Genomic DNA, 15358 nt, shown 5'->3' with positions numbered 1-15358 from the left:
GGAGAACTTTTAATTGTGGAGTATTTTAATCATTCTTAATGTAATCACTTCTTTACTTGAGAACATGACATGTGAGTTTTTACTAATGACATTTCTTTGATTTAGTGAAACTTATCCCTCCTGCGGACATAAGTCAATTTTGACCTAACCACATATATTGTTTGGTTATTATTTTATGCTATTTCAGTTTTTATAAATTTATTGCTCATTAAAGACGATTTCAAAACTAATTTGTCTCCTATGTTCTAACTTCTCTATGAACACTTAAACATCACATGTTCTTGGCTTATTATTAATATTATTGTATTTTATAAATTGGTTATCCATCATGTGCAATGGTTAGAGTTATGAGTCGCTCGATTGAGTTTTGGCCAGGCCAGGTCCGGCCTAAGTTGGCGACAAAAGAAAATTCAAATATTTTAGTAATTGATGGTTAGATGAATGGTTTTATATAAATAAAAATTAAGTAGATATTCTTCTCTAATCTTATATATATTTTTTTTTTACAATATTGTGAAAGTTTCTTTGAATGTATGCAGTTTTATTTCGTTTTGAATTTCACATATATATCTTATATTATTTAGTTTTTTTATTTATTATTACACACATATCTTCAATTTATAACTCAGTGATATTAGAGTTTTATTTTATAGTGAGTGGTATTAAAGCATTAATTTTTTTATTCTCAGACTCTATAATTTTAAAATGAGAAATATGATGAATGATATTACTTCGTTGAATTGCAACACTATAATTTTTATGTTATAATAAAATGCAAAATGTGATGGCTCATATAGGTTTGTACAAAATGTTGTTAGAATTTGACAAGATTCTTAGTTAGTGGATAACATATGAAAAAAGAGGAAAAAAAAAACTCAAAATTCTGTCTCATATTCACCTTTCACGTAATATTTTAGAAGAGGTTTTGAAATAAACAAATTTCATTGGGCCATTCCATGTTATGTTGTTACCGCTTGGAATATTTCACTTTGCTATCATTATTTTATAAAATATTATAGGCTGCAACAGAAGCCAAAGGATTGTAATTGGTATTTGTGATGGACCCAGGTTGGCTAAGAAGCAGGTCAGTCTTTAGTATCTGTTTCCTCTTTCAATCTTACATATTTATATTTTAGACATTCCTTTAAAAATAATTTGATTCTCAAATTCATTCTCCAATAAAGATGCAGATTGTAGTAGATAACATTAAGGTTAGTAACACCAACTTTATTATGTATCTTAGTGTTGTTGCAAATAATAATCATTATGATAGTTCAATTGGGGTTGTTAGTTCAGACTAATCTATCTAAGACTCTTATAGAAGACTCTAACGGTCCTTCAATTGTTGACGAAAAACTAGAAGCCATTATTATGAGGTTAGATATTCTATGTTCAGGAGTAAATATAATGTTTCATAAACAACCAACTAAAAGTATGTTTTTTTATTGGTACATGTATAGTATGAAAACGCAACTAGGCGGGCTAGCTGTCAACAAGAAGAGAGGCGAAAAAGGTTTATCCCAATTTAAGGTTGAAGTTGTTGATCTAGTATCTGAAGAAGGAACAACAACTGAAGAGAAGCTGAGTTCTTCTACCCTGAGGAGGCGCAAAGCAGAAAAGATTGAGAAAGATTAACAAGTATAAGTTATAAGTTCCTATTAATTGTTTTAAAGAGGACTATTTAGATTGGCTTGCTTGATTTGGAAACAACTATTCACATACAAGATTTGCACCTAGTGAAGCAATATCTGAGTTTTACGATACTACATAAAAGACCTAGTAAATGGTGAAGAGTTCAATGAAACAAACATACACAGGTAGAGAATTCAAAAGTGAATTTCAGAACTATTTGCAATTACCTGAAGCTTGCAAGAAGTGGTTGATGATAAATATTTTGTCATCTGATTGTGGAGTAAGTGATGAATTCCTTTGAGGTGAAATGAAACGGTTGGAATGGGACAGGATTACTGCAAAAAAGAAAACCGGGAGAATATTTAGTGCTGAACGAACTCAGTTCCTTGAACAACAACAGATAGAAAAAGGCTTACGGTCGTGGCCATGGGTATCCTTCCCATTCATATGATTAGCCAAAATGGCTATTTGCTACATGAAAGTGTCTCTGCACAAGGTTGATGAACATTTATATTTGCATCAATTTCCATTCATGGACAACAACACCAGAAATGAATTTGCTGTAAATCATAATAACAAAGTAACCTACATGTTTTGCAAATTAAGGACAATAGAGCTTCTATTGAAGAAAGCAGCTAAATATCTTAATTGTGAAACAGACAATATTACTAGATTGTTAAAACAATGGCAAATGTGAAAAGATATGATTTGTCCAACACAAACAAAGCCTATAAAAAGTGATACTACTAAATTAGATTATGAAAACAGTAGCATCTAACAAACAAACAAACAGATGGCATACCTCGGTTATCAGATCAATAATAATAAGCAAAGAGCAAGAAATCTTCATTTTAAATGTGCTGACTTTCAGATTATGCAAACCATCTCCGGCCCTAATGCTTATCTTACTCGGTGTGTAGCTCTCATCCAGTGTAAAGAGCCACCATCTGAGAACAATCTCATCCTTCAACAACGGTGCTTAAAAATGTCACATGAACAAGGATTAAACTAACTATACATACCTTTAGCATCACTTTCCTCTGAAATTGAATATTAATAAGGTGAGGCAAAATGCCAAATTATCAACACAATTATTAATTTATTACACCACATAACTTATCCACAAATAATCTATATAAATATTTACCCAAACAATAATACACTAAAATAACCCCAAATTAACCAAACAAACTATAAAGAGTTAAAGAGAAAAAACTGTGATAGAGTTAAGATTTATACTAAAAATGATTTCACTAGTAGGGGGTAAACTTTTCATATTCAAATACTCTCTCCTATATTATATTGTCTATTATTATACTAGCTAGCTTACAAACCCCCTGCAGTGTGCTTACAGTTTCCGGCCATCTTTTTTTTCATATTGCTTTTTATAGTTAGTGTCTCCAAATTGTTGAACCAGCTGAAGATGGTTATAACTAGATTGACATGCAATCTCAGAAAGTGTTGTTGCCATAGGAGCTAGAAACTGAATTCAATACTTTCTTAAAGTAAATATATATATAATCATTAGCTTTACTTTCACCTTCTTCAAATATAACCTCTTTTGCTAAGAAGGCCTCAAAATTGAAAAGGTTTGGGATCAAGTAGCTAGGCTTAATCATGCTCTAGTGTGCATTCCAATAAACACTTTGCAGGCATAAAAAAATTATGTGAGCCTGTCAGACAACCGCTAGACCAACCCAGCCGGGGCCGAAGCACCGACTGAGAACGATCCTCTACAGCAGTGTGACCACAAGCCGAAAGCAGGTGTGGTCAACAGCGCCGTTAATCACGCTCTGGTTTAGCAGCAACATCTCATCAACCAGACATAGATTCCTGTCTCCTTAGAAATCAAGGATACAGATGTACGAGCCTATAGAACAGATCCTGTTCAAGTAAGGTCGTGACTGATATTCTCTAACATTCTTAATACATACTACAGAAACTTTGGTTACCTGGTCAATGTGGGACATAAACATCAGATAACTCAAGGACTTGTTTGGAATATGGTTAAATTTAATTAAATAAAATGATCAACACAATTATTATACCATAATTTATCCACAAATAATCTATATAATATTTACCCAAACAAGATTATACTAGAAATAACCCCAAATTAATCAAACAAGCACCAAAGAGTTGAGAAGAAAAAAGTGATAAATAGGGTAATAAAGGACAAGGAAATGAGTTAATCATGAAAGATATCATCAGATGCTGGAATTAGTTAATCATGGAAGGAAGATAGTGTAAACTATAAAATTATTTCATTAACAGGGGGTAATTTTCATAATCAAATGCTTGGAAAAATCAGCCTCCGTTCAAATAATTTAACCCCAAACCAAACTGTGATATGTCCTGTGAGATGATAGAGAAATAAACTTCAATGATAAAGCTGATCACTGATAGGATCAATCAAAATGAAGGTCATATCTTTTGATGATGGATTTCACAGAAAGTTCTTCTGAAAACCAAAGAATAGTCAATAATGGAATGCTAAGTATGCACAATGGGTAGCGGGTAGCGTATCTGTATTTGAAGGATGCACAATGAGGATAGCATACCTATATTTAAAGGATGCACAATGAGGATAGCATACCTATATTTAAAGGATGCACAATGAGGGTAGCAAACCTATATTTGAAGGATGCACAATGAGGATAGCATACCTATATTTAAAGGATGCACAATGAGGGTAGCAAACCCATATTTGAAGGATGCACAATGAGGGTTAGCATATATATATTTGAAGAATGCACAATGGAGGGTAGCAAACCCATATTTGAAGGATGCACAATGAGGGTTAGCATATATATATTTGAAGAATGCACAATGGAGGGTAGACGAGCACATTTGTTATTTGGACTAATTGTCTGGCAAAAACTCATGCCTATATCTTGTCAAAGAATTTGCAAAACTCTAACATTGCTCACATATCAATGGATACATCCTCTACAGCAGTGTGATCACAAGCCTAATAAGCAGGAGGCCAACAACAACAACGCTGGTTTGTTAATCACGCTCTGGTCTAGCAGCAACATCTCATCAACCAGACATAGATTCATGTCTCCTTATTAATAAAGGATACAAATCTACGACCCTATAGAACAGATCCTGTTCAAGTAAGGTCGTGACTTGTTTATTCTAAAGTTTTTAGTAAATAGTGTAGAAAGTAATATCTTGTAACCAATGTGTGATCACCAAGTAACAACATGTGAGTAACTTAAGGCCTTGTTATGGATTGGAACTTATAATATATATCATCCTGCATGTTCCATGATCCCCGAAGCAGCCAGCACATGAAGAATGAATTCCATGTATACAAAGAATAGGTGACTGACTGACTACCAAGACATTTGTGCAATGCAGACTAAAATTACGACACATCAAACAGTGCAAAGACAAAACCCTAGCCTATTGCGTCAATCTAAGGGAAGAAATCATGACTTACATTACTACAATCCGAGAGAGCTGATGATGGAATTTCCGTCGGAGAAACTGAGTGACTCGTACTTCTATCTGCCGATCGTGGTCAGTCATCCTCTCATAGAACTCGACGCTACCTTAGGCGGCCATTCGACGGAAGAGAATCCATTTCCGGAGGCGTGGGACCATCTTGTAACCGGTGGTACATCTGGAAGGTGAAATTCGACAAATGCTTCGACGAAATGACAAAATCCGCAGAAAGCAATCAAGAAGAAGAAGAAGATGAAGCGGTGCATTTCGATGTAATCTCGTTGAAGCAGAACTTGAAGTGAAATGTGAGCGAGAGAAAGAGTTCTTCATAACTATAAATTTGGCGGTTGTTGACATGACAGAAACTCAGCTCTTCTGAGTTGACTCACTTCGTCTTCAAGAATATTAATAATAGCACCCCGGAAATTAGTATAATATACAACTAAGTCTGCCTTCAAATTTTACCAATAATGTTCTAAGTTTGAGAAAAAAATAAAAAATAATCAGTTTTGACACTTTCAAGGACAATTTGAAACCGTCCCGCGAAAATCGAACTGAATTGTCTAGTTTGGGACGGTTTTTCCTCGAAGCTGAATGGGGATGGGGCGGGGATGGTATTTGTGTTCTCCGCCCCGATTCTACCCCGAACACCATAAACATAATGAAATATATTAAATCACTGATATATTTATTTATTCATTATATTATAAGAGTAGTAAAAGTATTTCTTTATAATACTATAAATTTTTAATATATTACAATATATATTATATTAAAAAATTCGTTTATATAATTTTATTGTATAATTTTTATTTATTTATATTTTAAAAAAAATATTAACGGTGTCCCGCGGGATTTTTCGAAACAAAAAAAACGAACGGGACGGGGATGGTATTAAAAAAATCCTCGAAATTAAAACGGGACGAAGATGGTAAATGTATTTCCCGCCTCGAACCGCCCCATTATCATCCCTAAACACTTCTTCTTAATTAGTATGTATTAATTAATGATAAGTTATATTTTGTTAACTTTTTTTTTTTTATTTGACAAACAACAAAATGTAACCATCTATTTTTGACTACCCTATATTTATTGATATTATATTTTTGTCTTAATTTTTTTTGAAAAAAAATTCCATTATTCTGTTTAATTGCGGGCAAATAGTAGAAAATAAATATTTAAACCATTGAAATCTAAACATATATCATTAAAAAAATCACACTTTTAATATATATATTTTTTATTTTGTTTGAATTGTGACTCCTAACTTAGATTAAAATCAAACTTCAACTAAGTTACATATTTTTATATTTTATTTTTCATGAGTAGAGATGACATAACATATCACCACACTTTCATTTAGATGGAATGTTCATTAAATTACAATAAACATAAAAAATCATTAGACGCTCATTAATTAATCATCAAGTCAAGAGTACTATATCTTTCTTTTTGAGGAAGAGTTTAATTAGTTACTTTTGTGAGCTTTAATTCAAAAAAGGAGCTTATAAGTGATATAATTTGTTTAATGAGTAACGATAGAGATAGAGAGCAAAATAATGTGGCAGCACATGCTTGAACTTGAAAAATAGAATTTCTCTCTTCGGGAAGAAGTGGGCTAACAAGACTGTTATCGTCATCATAGAGAAGCCCATAGTTAGGGGGATTTCTCCATTTTTGTCCATTTTTTAAAGTCAATGACATTCTTTTTTAGGATTGTCTCGGATGTTGTCTTGGTATGCTCGTATTCCTCTTGCAAGAGCTTCCTCAAGGACAATGATTCTACAAATGACTTCAGATGCAGAATAATGTTGTTGTCCATCATCAGGATAGCTCGAAATTCTTTTATGGTCGGGCACATTTGCCTTTCTCCTATAAAGTATACCCGTCCCACGGGGCTCCACCTCCTTTGGATTTACATTATGAAGGTTTTGTTTATCTTGAAGTTTATGAACCTCATGATGGGGGTTAGTCCATAGTTCCCATGGTTCCACTCGTTTTCATGGAAGCTATCGATCCATGAAATAAGGGTGATATCCTTCAGCATGGACATTGTCTGAGATTGAAAATTCAAAACATTTACAAAAATGTGCTTGTTTTGAAGAAGGAACATATTTGAGATGTTCACTTAGACTATAGATACATACGCATAATACATATATAGTAGTCACGTAATGGTTGTAGTTACGAGGTTTAGTTGTTTGGGCACGACAAACAACCGGTTTGAGAGAGAGTATTTAGTTTTTTTTGCGCTAAGGAGAATCACAAGAGAGTATCATTTACCGATAGTTGAGGAGGTAAAACCGTCACCATAAACCAAGGAATACCAACTCAAGCGGGAATCTCACCCCCACTTCCACAATCCTACGTCCTATTGGATGGCTCATCGCCAAAGGGTGAGGTCGATCCCATGTATTCTAGTTTTTCCTCTCGCAACATCACTCGTTTTGTAACAAGTTGTCGTTCCTCATTGACAATCTTTGTACATATGTGTGTAGAAGTACTGATTCCAATCGTGTACTTCTTGCAAGTAATGTACCCTTTGCAAGTATAGACATTTAGTAGGATAAAACATATGCACCTTTTGGGATATACCTATTAAATTGAAAATGTGATACAAACATTTTTCTAAAGCCAAGTTTATGTTGAGTTAAACATTTAATTCCCAGCAGAGTCGTCAGAAAGCTGTAATCCCAGAAAACCCTTCTCCTAGAAAAACTTGAGGTTCAAGAAATTTCAACATCAGTATGTGTGTCAGAAATCTTTTTAAAATAAATATTATTTTTAAAAAATTCAAATAAATCTTGACGGCTTAAAATTAATTATAAAAATAATTAATTTGGGTTCAGTTTAAATAATCTTTAGATTTTTATAATCAAATTAAAATCTGTTTTTTTAAAATCTGTGTTTAAATTAATTAAAAATAATTAATTTAAAAGATTATTTATGTGTTTAAATTAATTAAAAATAATTAATTTATAAGATTATTTAGATGAAACAGAGTTACCTATTGATTTTTAAAATCAATAAAAGACATACGTACAAACATATTTTTCACCAGAGTTTCGTTTAGTTCGAAGTTATGTGATACTCGGAAAATGGCTTTTGTGCTTCATCCTTCGTACTCATTTTAAAAATGTTCTCTACTTTATAAAGTCTTGACTTTTGAAAATTGGTTATATGAGGTTTTATTTAACCAATTATTATTCTAGTCCTGGACAAGCGCAAATTTTTACGTATTTAAATAATTGTAATAAAAATATTTAAATGTTAGTGTATGTTGTTCATTATAATGACTGAAGAGTAATACACCTGAAAAAACATCAGTATTTAAAGCCATTAAAATTTAAACATAAATTCCAAATGATCCTTATCAAAATATTTTTAATGGAAAATATTCTAAAAATATTTTGAAATTATTTTCTATTTTTTTGAATTTTTAGAAAATAGTTTGAAGTCCAAAATTTAAAAAAAAATACTTTTGAAAATTGAAAAGTGCAACCAAACAGGCCCTATGACCAGTGTCCTCGGTCCTGGGTGCATTTTCATCGGTCGGAGGTTAAGACCATCGGTCTTGGATTAGGAGTCCCTCAGTCGGGGTTAGGATTCTCAATCGGGTGCGGAAGTCCTTCGATCGAGGTGCGGAAACCCTGGTCATGGGTTTAGGAGTTCTTGGTCGGGTGCGAGACTCATCGGTCTCAAGTTCGATTTATCGGTCGGATGTAAAATTCTCGATCTTGGCTAAGAAACCTCAGTCAAACCTCTCGGTTTTGGCTGAAAAGTCGGACCTCTCGATCTTGGTCGAACCTATCGATCCTCAAGAATATCAAAATTGCAGGTTTTGCAATTTTGATACAGGTTTGGATTCGTTAATCAAAGGGCCTGAATAGCTTCACAAAGCTCCCAGGAACATTAGAAACATCATCACAAGGTATCATTCGACCTAGGTGATGTTCAATTTGTTCAAAACAGTTTGAAAGCCAAAAATTGGGTTTTTGGTTTAGAGTTAAATGAAGTGTAAGGAGCTTTGACAATAACTTTCTTATAATTCATATGATTGATTGGTACCAAAACATGAACACTAACTGTTTGTTTTGACTAATTCAATAATTTAAAATTTTCATTTATTTTGAAAATTTTGATTTTGATCCAACGTGACTGGGGTGGATCAAAATGATCCAATTAGATGTCTAACGTCATTAGAAATATGTTGGGAGCTTTCTGGGCTGCTGTTATTGAGGATTAGCTCAAGAACATAAAATCCGATTTTGGATTTTTCGTTTTAGATCGATTGATCAATTATAGCTTTCACATAAAACTTGTAAATAATCCTATGATCGTTTTTCAATCAAAAAATTCAACAATCATACAATATACAAACTTATGAAAACTAAAATATAAAATTTTAATTTTCAAACTGAAAGATTGAATTAAATGATGATTGGAAGCATAAAAAGGATTGGAGAACACTCCTTAGACCTTAAAAAAGTTTTTATGATGCTTGAAACCAAGTTTTAAGGCCTAGTACAGAATTTTGAAAAATCCAGAAACTTGAAGATTTAGTGGCAAATTTTCGAAATCTTCTGATTGAGAGATGATCTCTTGCCTTCGGATTTATCAAATGAGGCTATTTACAGCCTCCCGAAGTTGGTTGATTATCCAAGTGGGCTTGAATCAGTCAAACACTCATGATGATATTTTGGTTGTTCTTTCGGCCAATTGACAATATAGGTCGAATTACGATCCTAGATGTAGGAGAAATGATCACCAAAGTAGGGTGATCATTTCACTTTTTGAATGAAGTCAAACCATCCAGAAACGACAGAGTTCCATCTTTGAGAAATCAAAGATGGCTGATGTTCTTATCCTCTTGGCGTTGCGATGGAGACGACGATCCAGGGACGAAACATCGTCGTTTGAGGAGAAAACGCGAACACAGAGCGTTCCATTAACGTCCTATCTAGGTTTCGTCCGCCACCGAGTGTTCGTTGCATTTCAATTAACGACGCGTTAGCTGCTTCGCGGATGCGCGTTCTTTTCGCTGCAGTGGGCGACGTGGGCAGCGCTGGGGCATTGAATGATAATCCAACGCTTATCCAATGATTGTGTTACTACTGCAACATTTCTTCCGAATTTTGGCCACACAAGATTACATATTTTATTTTTTATTTAAACTTTAAGGTTTATTTGAAATTAATTTTGGCCACACAAGATTACATATTTTATTTTTTATTTAAACTTTAAGGTTTATTTGAAATTAATTTTTCTTTCATCCTTTTGGCTTTATTTTTAAATCTGTGAAATATATAAAATATTTAAAATAAATAGGATATATTTTGTCAATTTATTTTATTTTCGTATATTTTTGAGTTTAATAAAAAAATTATTTGGGATAAAATGAATATAACATTCATCCTAAATTATTTATTTTAATCCCTTGATTTTTCCCAAATTATTTTATTTATTTGATATGACAATTACCCTTAATTAATTTAAATTTTAGTTATTACTTAATTGTTTAATTAGGCTTTGATTTATCTTAATTATTTTGATTTTATTTATTAAAAAATAATCAAAATAATAATTATTTTTTATAAATTTAAAATTGGTGTGTAGAATTTTAATGTTTAAAGAATGTTCCTTTGAATCAAGTTTGAATACACAAACCTTTTTTTTAACTCAAGTATGACATTTAAAACCAAGTTTTTGTTGTCTAATTTATATCTAAGAGTGATGAAAAGATAGAATTTGTAGCAAACTATCTTCGTATAAAAATAATCATCTCCTAAAAGTGTCAGCGCAAAAAAAAAGTGTTGGCGACACTTTTTATTTTTTCAGGACGATTTTGCCGATGTCGCGAGATAGAGACGTCCACAATCGCGAGAAGCTACCAGCATTCGCGAGACGTAACCGGCATTCGCGAGACGATTTTTTTTTTAAAAAAAGAAAAATTTGTCTCGCAAATGCCGATTGCGTCTCGCAACAGAGGTATTTTTTTATGAACTTACACATTTAACCATTAGAGACATCTTTAGTGTCATTTCAATTTCCCGTAAAAAAAATATCACACATCAGTAATTTTTTATTGAAAAAATAAAATAAACTATATAATTATTATATATATTTATTTATTTGAGATGAATTGCAGAGAGTATTTAAGAAAGTTTCTTCCCCATTTGTACAATTAGAGTATTTTGACAGAACTAGATCCACTGGATTCTCCTTCTTCTTCTTTTCTAGACTGAGGGCGATAAAGAGGCGATTTCCACCTCGAAGATTCCCGATTGGAACTGTAGGGCGAGAGTTGGAGGAGGGAGGGAAAGAGGGTTTTCAGAGAGGAAGAGACTGAGAAGAAAATCGCCGCTTTCCAAACCGGAATACGCCGACCACCATCAAACGCTGCCGTCATTTCTAATTGCATCAACTCTAGTCACAGCCCTCGCCCTCTTTTCTCGAAGTTACATTGCTAATTTCACCTGTAATTCAGGTACCAAATCTTTTCTGTCTGTGTTACTAATACAGGTTTAAATCTGATTGAACACTCTGTAGATGTTTTGGACTATTATAGAGGTTATTTGCCGAAGAGATTGATATTCCAAAATAGTTTGCCTTCATTTTGAATTGTCTGAAACAAGTCGATCATGGAAACTCATGAACTATGGCATGTATGTGTGTATGATTGTGATGAAAATACTGTGAAATGTTTCTAACTCAATTCACTAGGAGTCATTTTTTTATGAGAATTAGTTAACTAAATTGATTGTTGCCTTGGTTTAGAAAATTGAGATGAAGTTAGTATAGCTCTTAGGCTGTGATTATGGAGACTTTGGAGAAACGGATATAGAAAAATGGTTTATAATTAGACTCATTTGGATATGAGTTAGGAGAATTCCAAGTTGTCTTAGAATAAGTTTTATTAATGATTGATATGATGTTCATAGTTGTTTCATTGCAAATTTGACTTGATGTTGATGAATAATGATTCGGTATGATTATGATTATATGATAGAATATAAATCTTAGTGTCTTTTGATGATAGGATGAAGATTATATGGATTCTTGTATCTCATCCATTATTGCTCATTCTTTACGATATTAGATTCTAATGTCTCGTGCACATGAATGTGACATCTATTCTAAATTCAGGCGAGATGTGTGTAGGAGTATTAAAGCCTAATTCATAAAAGTATCTGAAAAATAAAAAAATACATGTATAAAAAAATCACAAAAGGTGCATAGATGAGATTGAATGATGAGACACTTGTGCCCAAAGCAAAATCAGTGGTTATCTTTTATTTTTGTTTTTTTCATTGTACATGCCAATGACTTTTTTATCTATTAAAATACGACTCCAGTCTTCCAAAAAATAAAGCAGTTAGGTGGTTCACAAATGAATTAAATTGTTGCAGAGTTGGATCACTTGAAGAAAGCGAGAGAGAGTTATTAGGTGTTTATTTTGTTTGTTCTGATTTGGTTAGGTAGAGAAATATATGTAAATGAATACCACTATATTCATTGTAATGCACATGATTTTAAATTGGGTTTCTTGGATTATATATGATTTACAAGATATCTTCTATTATGTTAATGCGTTCACAGGATGGGGGAACTGAAAGTTGAAAAGCACATCCGTTATATTTTATCAGTTGAAAAGGTGTTCAACAATCTTACTTTTCAACTGTTGTTATCTCTGTCTTAGAGAAGGATTTTAACTTTGTTTCTTTGGGTTTCAGAAGAAAGATGGTTTTGAGTCTGTTATAATGGAACATATACGACTTAATGGAGCATATTGGGGATTGACCACTTTGGATCTTTTAGGGAAACTTGATGTAGCTGACACTGAGGAAGTTGTTACATGGATTATGAAGTGTCAACATGAATCTGGTACATTAGTTTTGTTCTTGCGTCTAATTTTCAACATCTTTGATTTATATTGGTCAATTAAATTGTCAGAATCATATGTCTTAAGTGCAGGTGGTTTTGGTGGCAATGTAGGACATGACCCTCATCTGTTGTATACTCTTAGTGCCATTCAAGTTCTAGCACTTTTTGACAGGGTGAATATACTTGATGTTGACAAGATCTCCAATTGTATCCTTCTAGTTAATATTTATTGTTACAAACATCAATATTCCCCAAACACAAAGTGTGTCTTACCCATTTACAAAGTTCACAGGAAGAGTAATAAATAGAAAGTAGATTTCCAAATACAACAATGAAAAGCGAAAAAGAAAGATATCCACCATGCTGTGTATTGCAAACATAAAGCTAGAAATCTTAGGTTATATTTGGATAAATCATAAATTTGCAATTCCGAAGTGATATGGGTGAAATTGAAACTTGTAGGAATCGTATATGTTTCAATTCTTTGAGAATTATAATTTCGGTTCCTTATTTTATGTAATCAAACAAATGTCCAACTAGACTGTTGCATGGCTAGAATACTGGACTTCTAGAACTCCTTTGTTATACTTAATCTGTGAGATAGACATAGCTAGTTTGCAGAATGAAGATGGATCTTTTTCAGGGGATATATGGGGTGAAGTTGATACAAGGTATTAGTTAAGCTATTAAGTTCTTTTTTTATCCCTTATTTGTTATGTACTTGATTAAATGAGTTTCTCGAGGATTTTCATATCTAGGTTCTCTTACATTGCCATATGTTCCCTAGCCTTATTACATCGTATGGATAAAATCAATGTGGGTAAAGCTGTTGAATATATTGTAAGCTGCAAGAACCTTGATGGTGGATTTGGATGCACACCTGGTGCTGAGTCTCATGCAGGCCAAAGTATGTTCTACTTGGATAAATTTATATCCTAATAAATCAAGTCATTTTCGTGTAAGACTTTTTTGAAATGAACTAATATTTTCTTGTTTAATGAAAAAAATAGATTATTTGGGTTAAAATATTCCATGTATTTAATATTTAAAACGTGATAAAAAAATCATGTAAGGGTAATAGTATTTTGATTGATGATGGGTTAATCCAAATAACCCCTCATCAAATTAGTCCTTAGTCATCTTTCCATTACCTTAGCAAATATTTGTGTGAAACAAGGCATTAGTCTCATCCATTTGAAGGATTTCAACTAATCATCTTAATTACATAACTTGGCAGTTAATTACTGATAATTGACAGTGGAATGTCTCTTCTGCTGCAGTTTTTTGCTGTGTGGCCGCTCTTGCTATTACTGGTTCTCTGCATCATATTGACAAAGACCTCCTCGGTTGGTGGTTATGTGAGCGACAAGTTAAATCTGGAGGTCTAAATGGGCGACCAGAGAAACTTCCTGATGTATGTTGGTCTCGCTTAAGGCCTTGTTTGATCTCTGCTTATTTCTAGATAACCTTGTTTCATGCAGGTTATAGGAATCATGTTATTTGGGTATTTTAGTTGAAGATTTGAATGATTTGATGAATAGTAGATAGATTGTTGATAAGATAAATTTCAAATAACTCACATCAAACATATTAATTTACATTTTCATTATTAAAGGTCTGCTATTCGTGGTGGGTCCTTTCAAGCTTGATCATGATTGATCGAGTTCACTGGATAGACAAGGAAAAGCTCAAGAATTATATTTTGGACTGTCAGGTTATATTTGGTTAAATGCGTTACTTTCGGAGTTATAGTCTTGTTTGGTTAATTTATATTGTGAAGAAATTATACAGGACAAAGAAAATGGAGGAATTTCAGATAGACCAGATGATGCTGTTGATGTCTTCCATACCTTTTTTGGAGTTGCCGGTATTGCAATATTATTCTTTTCTGTCTGCTTTTTGCCTTGTCATGAGTCTACACGATATCAGATCAAGTTTGGAAATAGAACTTTAGCTAGACACAGATTCAAAAATTTATTGACGATTCTCATCCGGAATGACCCCATTTGTTGTATCTTTTTTGAAACTCTCGTTCATTGCAGGTCTTTCGTTTCTCGAATATCCGGGTGTTAAAGCTATAGATCCTGCTTATGCTCTGCCTATTGATGTTGTGAACAGAATCTTTCTTTAGAAGAATAATAAACTATGCATCATTCTTCGAACGATGAATTTGGTCTGGTAAAAAGGTAACTAATTGTTTTACAGTTATAAAATATATGGCACCCATTTAGTTTCTATTTGATTTGGTGGGATATTGTAGTTTTTCATAAGTTTGGTAATGGTAACTATTTCTTGTATTACTAATTGCACACTTAATTGTTCCAATACAAGTATTATGTTGAGTTTCTATTTGATGAAAAGAAAATAATAGAAGTTAAATGTTAGTTCT

At 32.8% G+C, this 15358-nt stretch overlaps 2 protein-coding genes and 2 non-coding genes across 4 annotated transcripts; 2 read left to right on the top strand and 2 right to left on the bottom strand.

Annotated features, from left to right (window-relative positions):
- Positions 1-784: 784 nt before the first annotated feature.
- Positions 785-1635, top strand: LOC124943685 (phosphopantetheine adenylyltransferase-like). Its single transcript, XM_047484161.1, has 5 exons — positions 785-797; positions 1020-1084; positions 1191-1211; positions 1297-1376; positions 1461-1635. The coding sequence occupies exons 1-5, from the start codon at positions 785-787 to the stop codon at positions 1633-1635; spliced, it is 354 nt and encodes a 117-aa protein (XP_047340117.1).
- Positions 1636-3302: 1667 nt separating this feature from the next.
- On the bottom strand, positions 3303-3534 carry LOC124944201. The gene has a single exon (XR_007099849.1). It is a non-coding gene; the product is annotated as a small nucleolar RNA U3 (small nucleolar RNA).
- A 988-nt stretch (positions 3535-4522) lies between these two features.
- LOC124944206 lies at positions 4523-4761 on the bottom strand. The gene has a single exon (XR_007099852.1). It is a non-coding gene; the product is annotated as a small nucleolar RNA U3 (small nucleolar RNA).
- Positions 4762-11284: 6523 nt separating this feature from the next.
- LOC124941849 (geranylgeranyl transferase type-2 subunit beta 1) lies at positions 11285-15358 on the top strand. Its single transcript, XM_047482210.1, has 10 exons — positions 11285-11572; positions 12685-12739; positions 12819-12969; positions 13060-13176; positions 13574-13640; positions 13728-13876; positions 14250-14383; positions 14585-14683; positions 14761-14836; positions 15012-15358. The coding sequence occupies exons 2-10, from the start codon at positions 12686-12688 to the stop codon at positions 15098-15100; spliced, it is 936 nt and encodes a 311-aa protein (XP_047338166.1). The 5' UTR covers positions 11285-11572; position 12685; the 3' UTR covers positions 15101-15358.

The sequence above is a fragment of the Impatiens glandulifera genome, chromosome 6 (assembly GCF_907164915.1).
Source record: "Impatiens glandulifera chromosome 6, dImpGla2.1, whole genome shotgun sequence".
In the NCBI taxonomy this organism is placed as follows: Eukaryota; Viridiplantae; Streptophyta; class Magnoliopsida; order Ericales; family Balsaminaceae; genus Impatiens; species Impatiens glandulifera.
The sequence above is the reverse complement of the archived record's forward strand: the minus strand, read 5'-3'. Positions and strand labels throughout refer to the sequence as shown.

Coding starts and splice junctions, on each gene's coding strand:
- LOC124943685 (XM_047484161.1), top strand. Junction 1,212..1,296: donor TTGTAGTAGATAACATTAAG/GTTAGTAACACC, acceptor TTGTTAGTTCAG/ACTAATCTATCTAAGACTCT. Junction 1,377..1,460: donor CTAGAAGCCATTATTATGAG/GTTAGATATTCT, acceptor GTACATGTATAG/TATGAAAACGCAACTAGGCG.
- LOC124941849 (XM_047482210.1), top strand. CDS start 12,686: ATGGGGGAACTGAAAGTTGAAAAGCACATCCGTTATATTTTATCAGTT. Junction 13,177..13,573: donor TGTTGACAAGATCTCCAATT/GTATCCTTCTAG, acceptor TCTGTGAGATAG/ACATAGCTAGTTTGCAGAAT. Junction 13,641..13,727: donor TGGGGTGAAGTTGATACAAG/GTATTAGTTAAG, acceptor TTTCATATCTAG/GTTCTCTTACATTGCCATAT.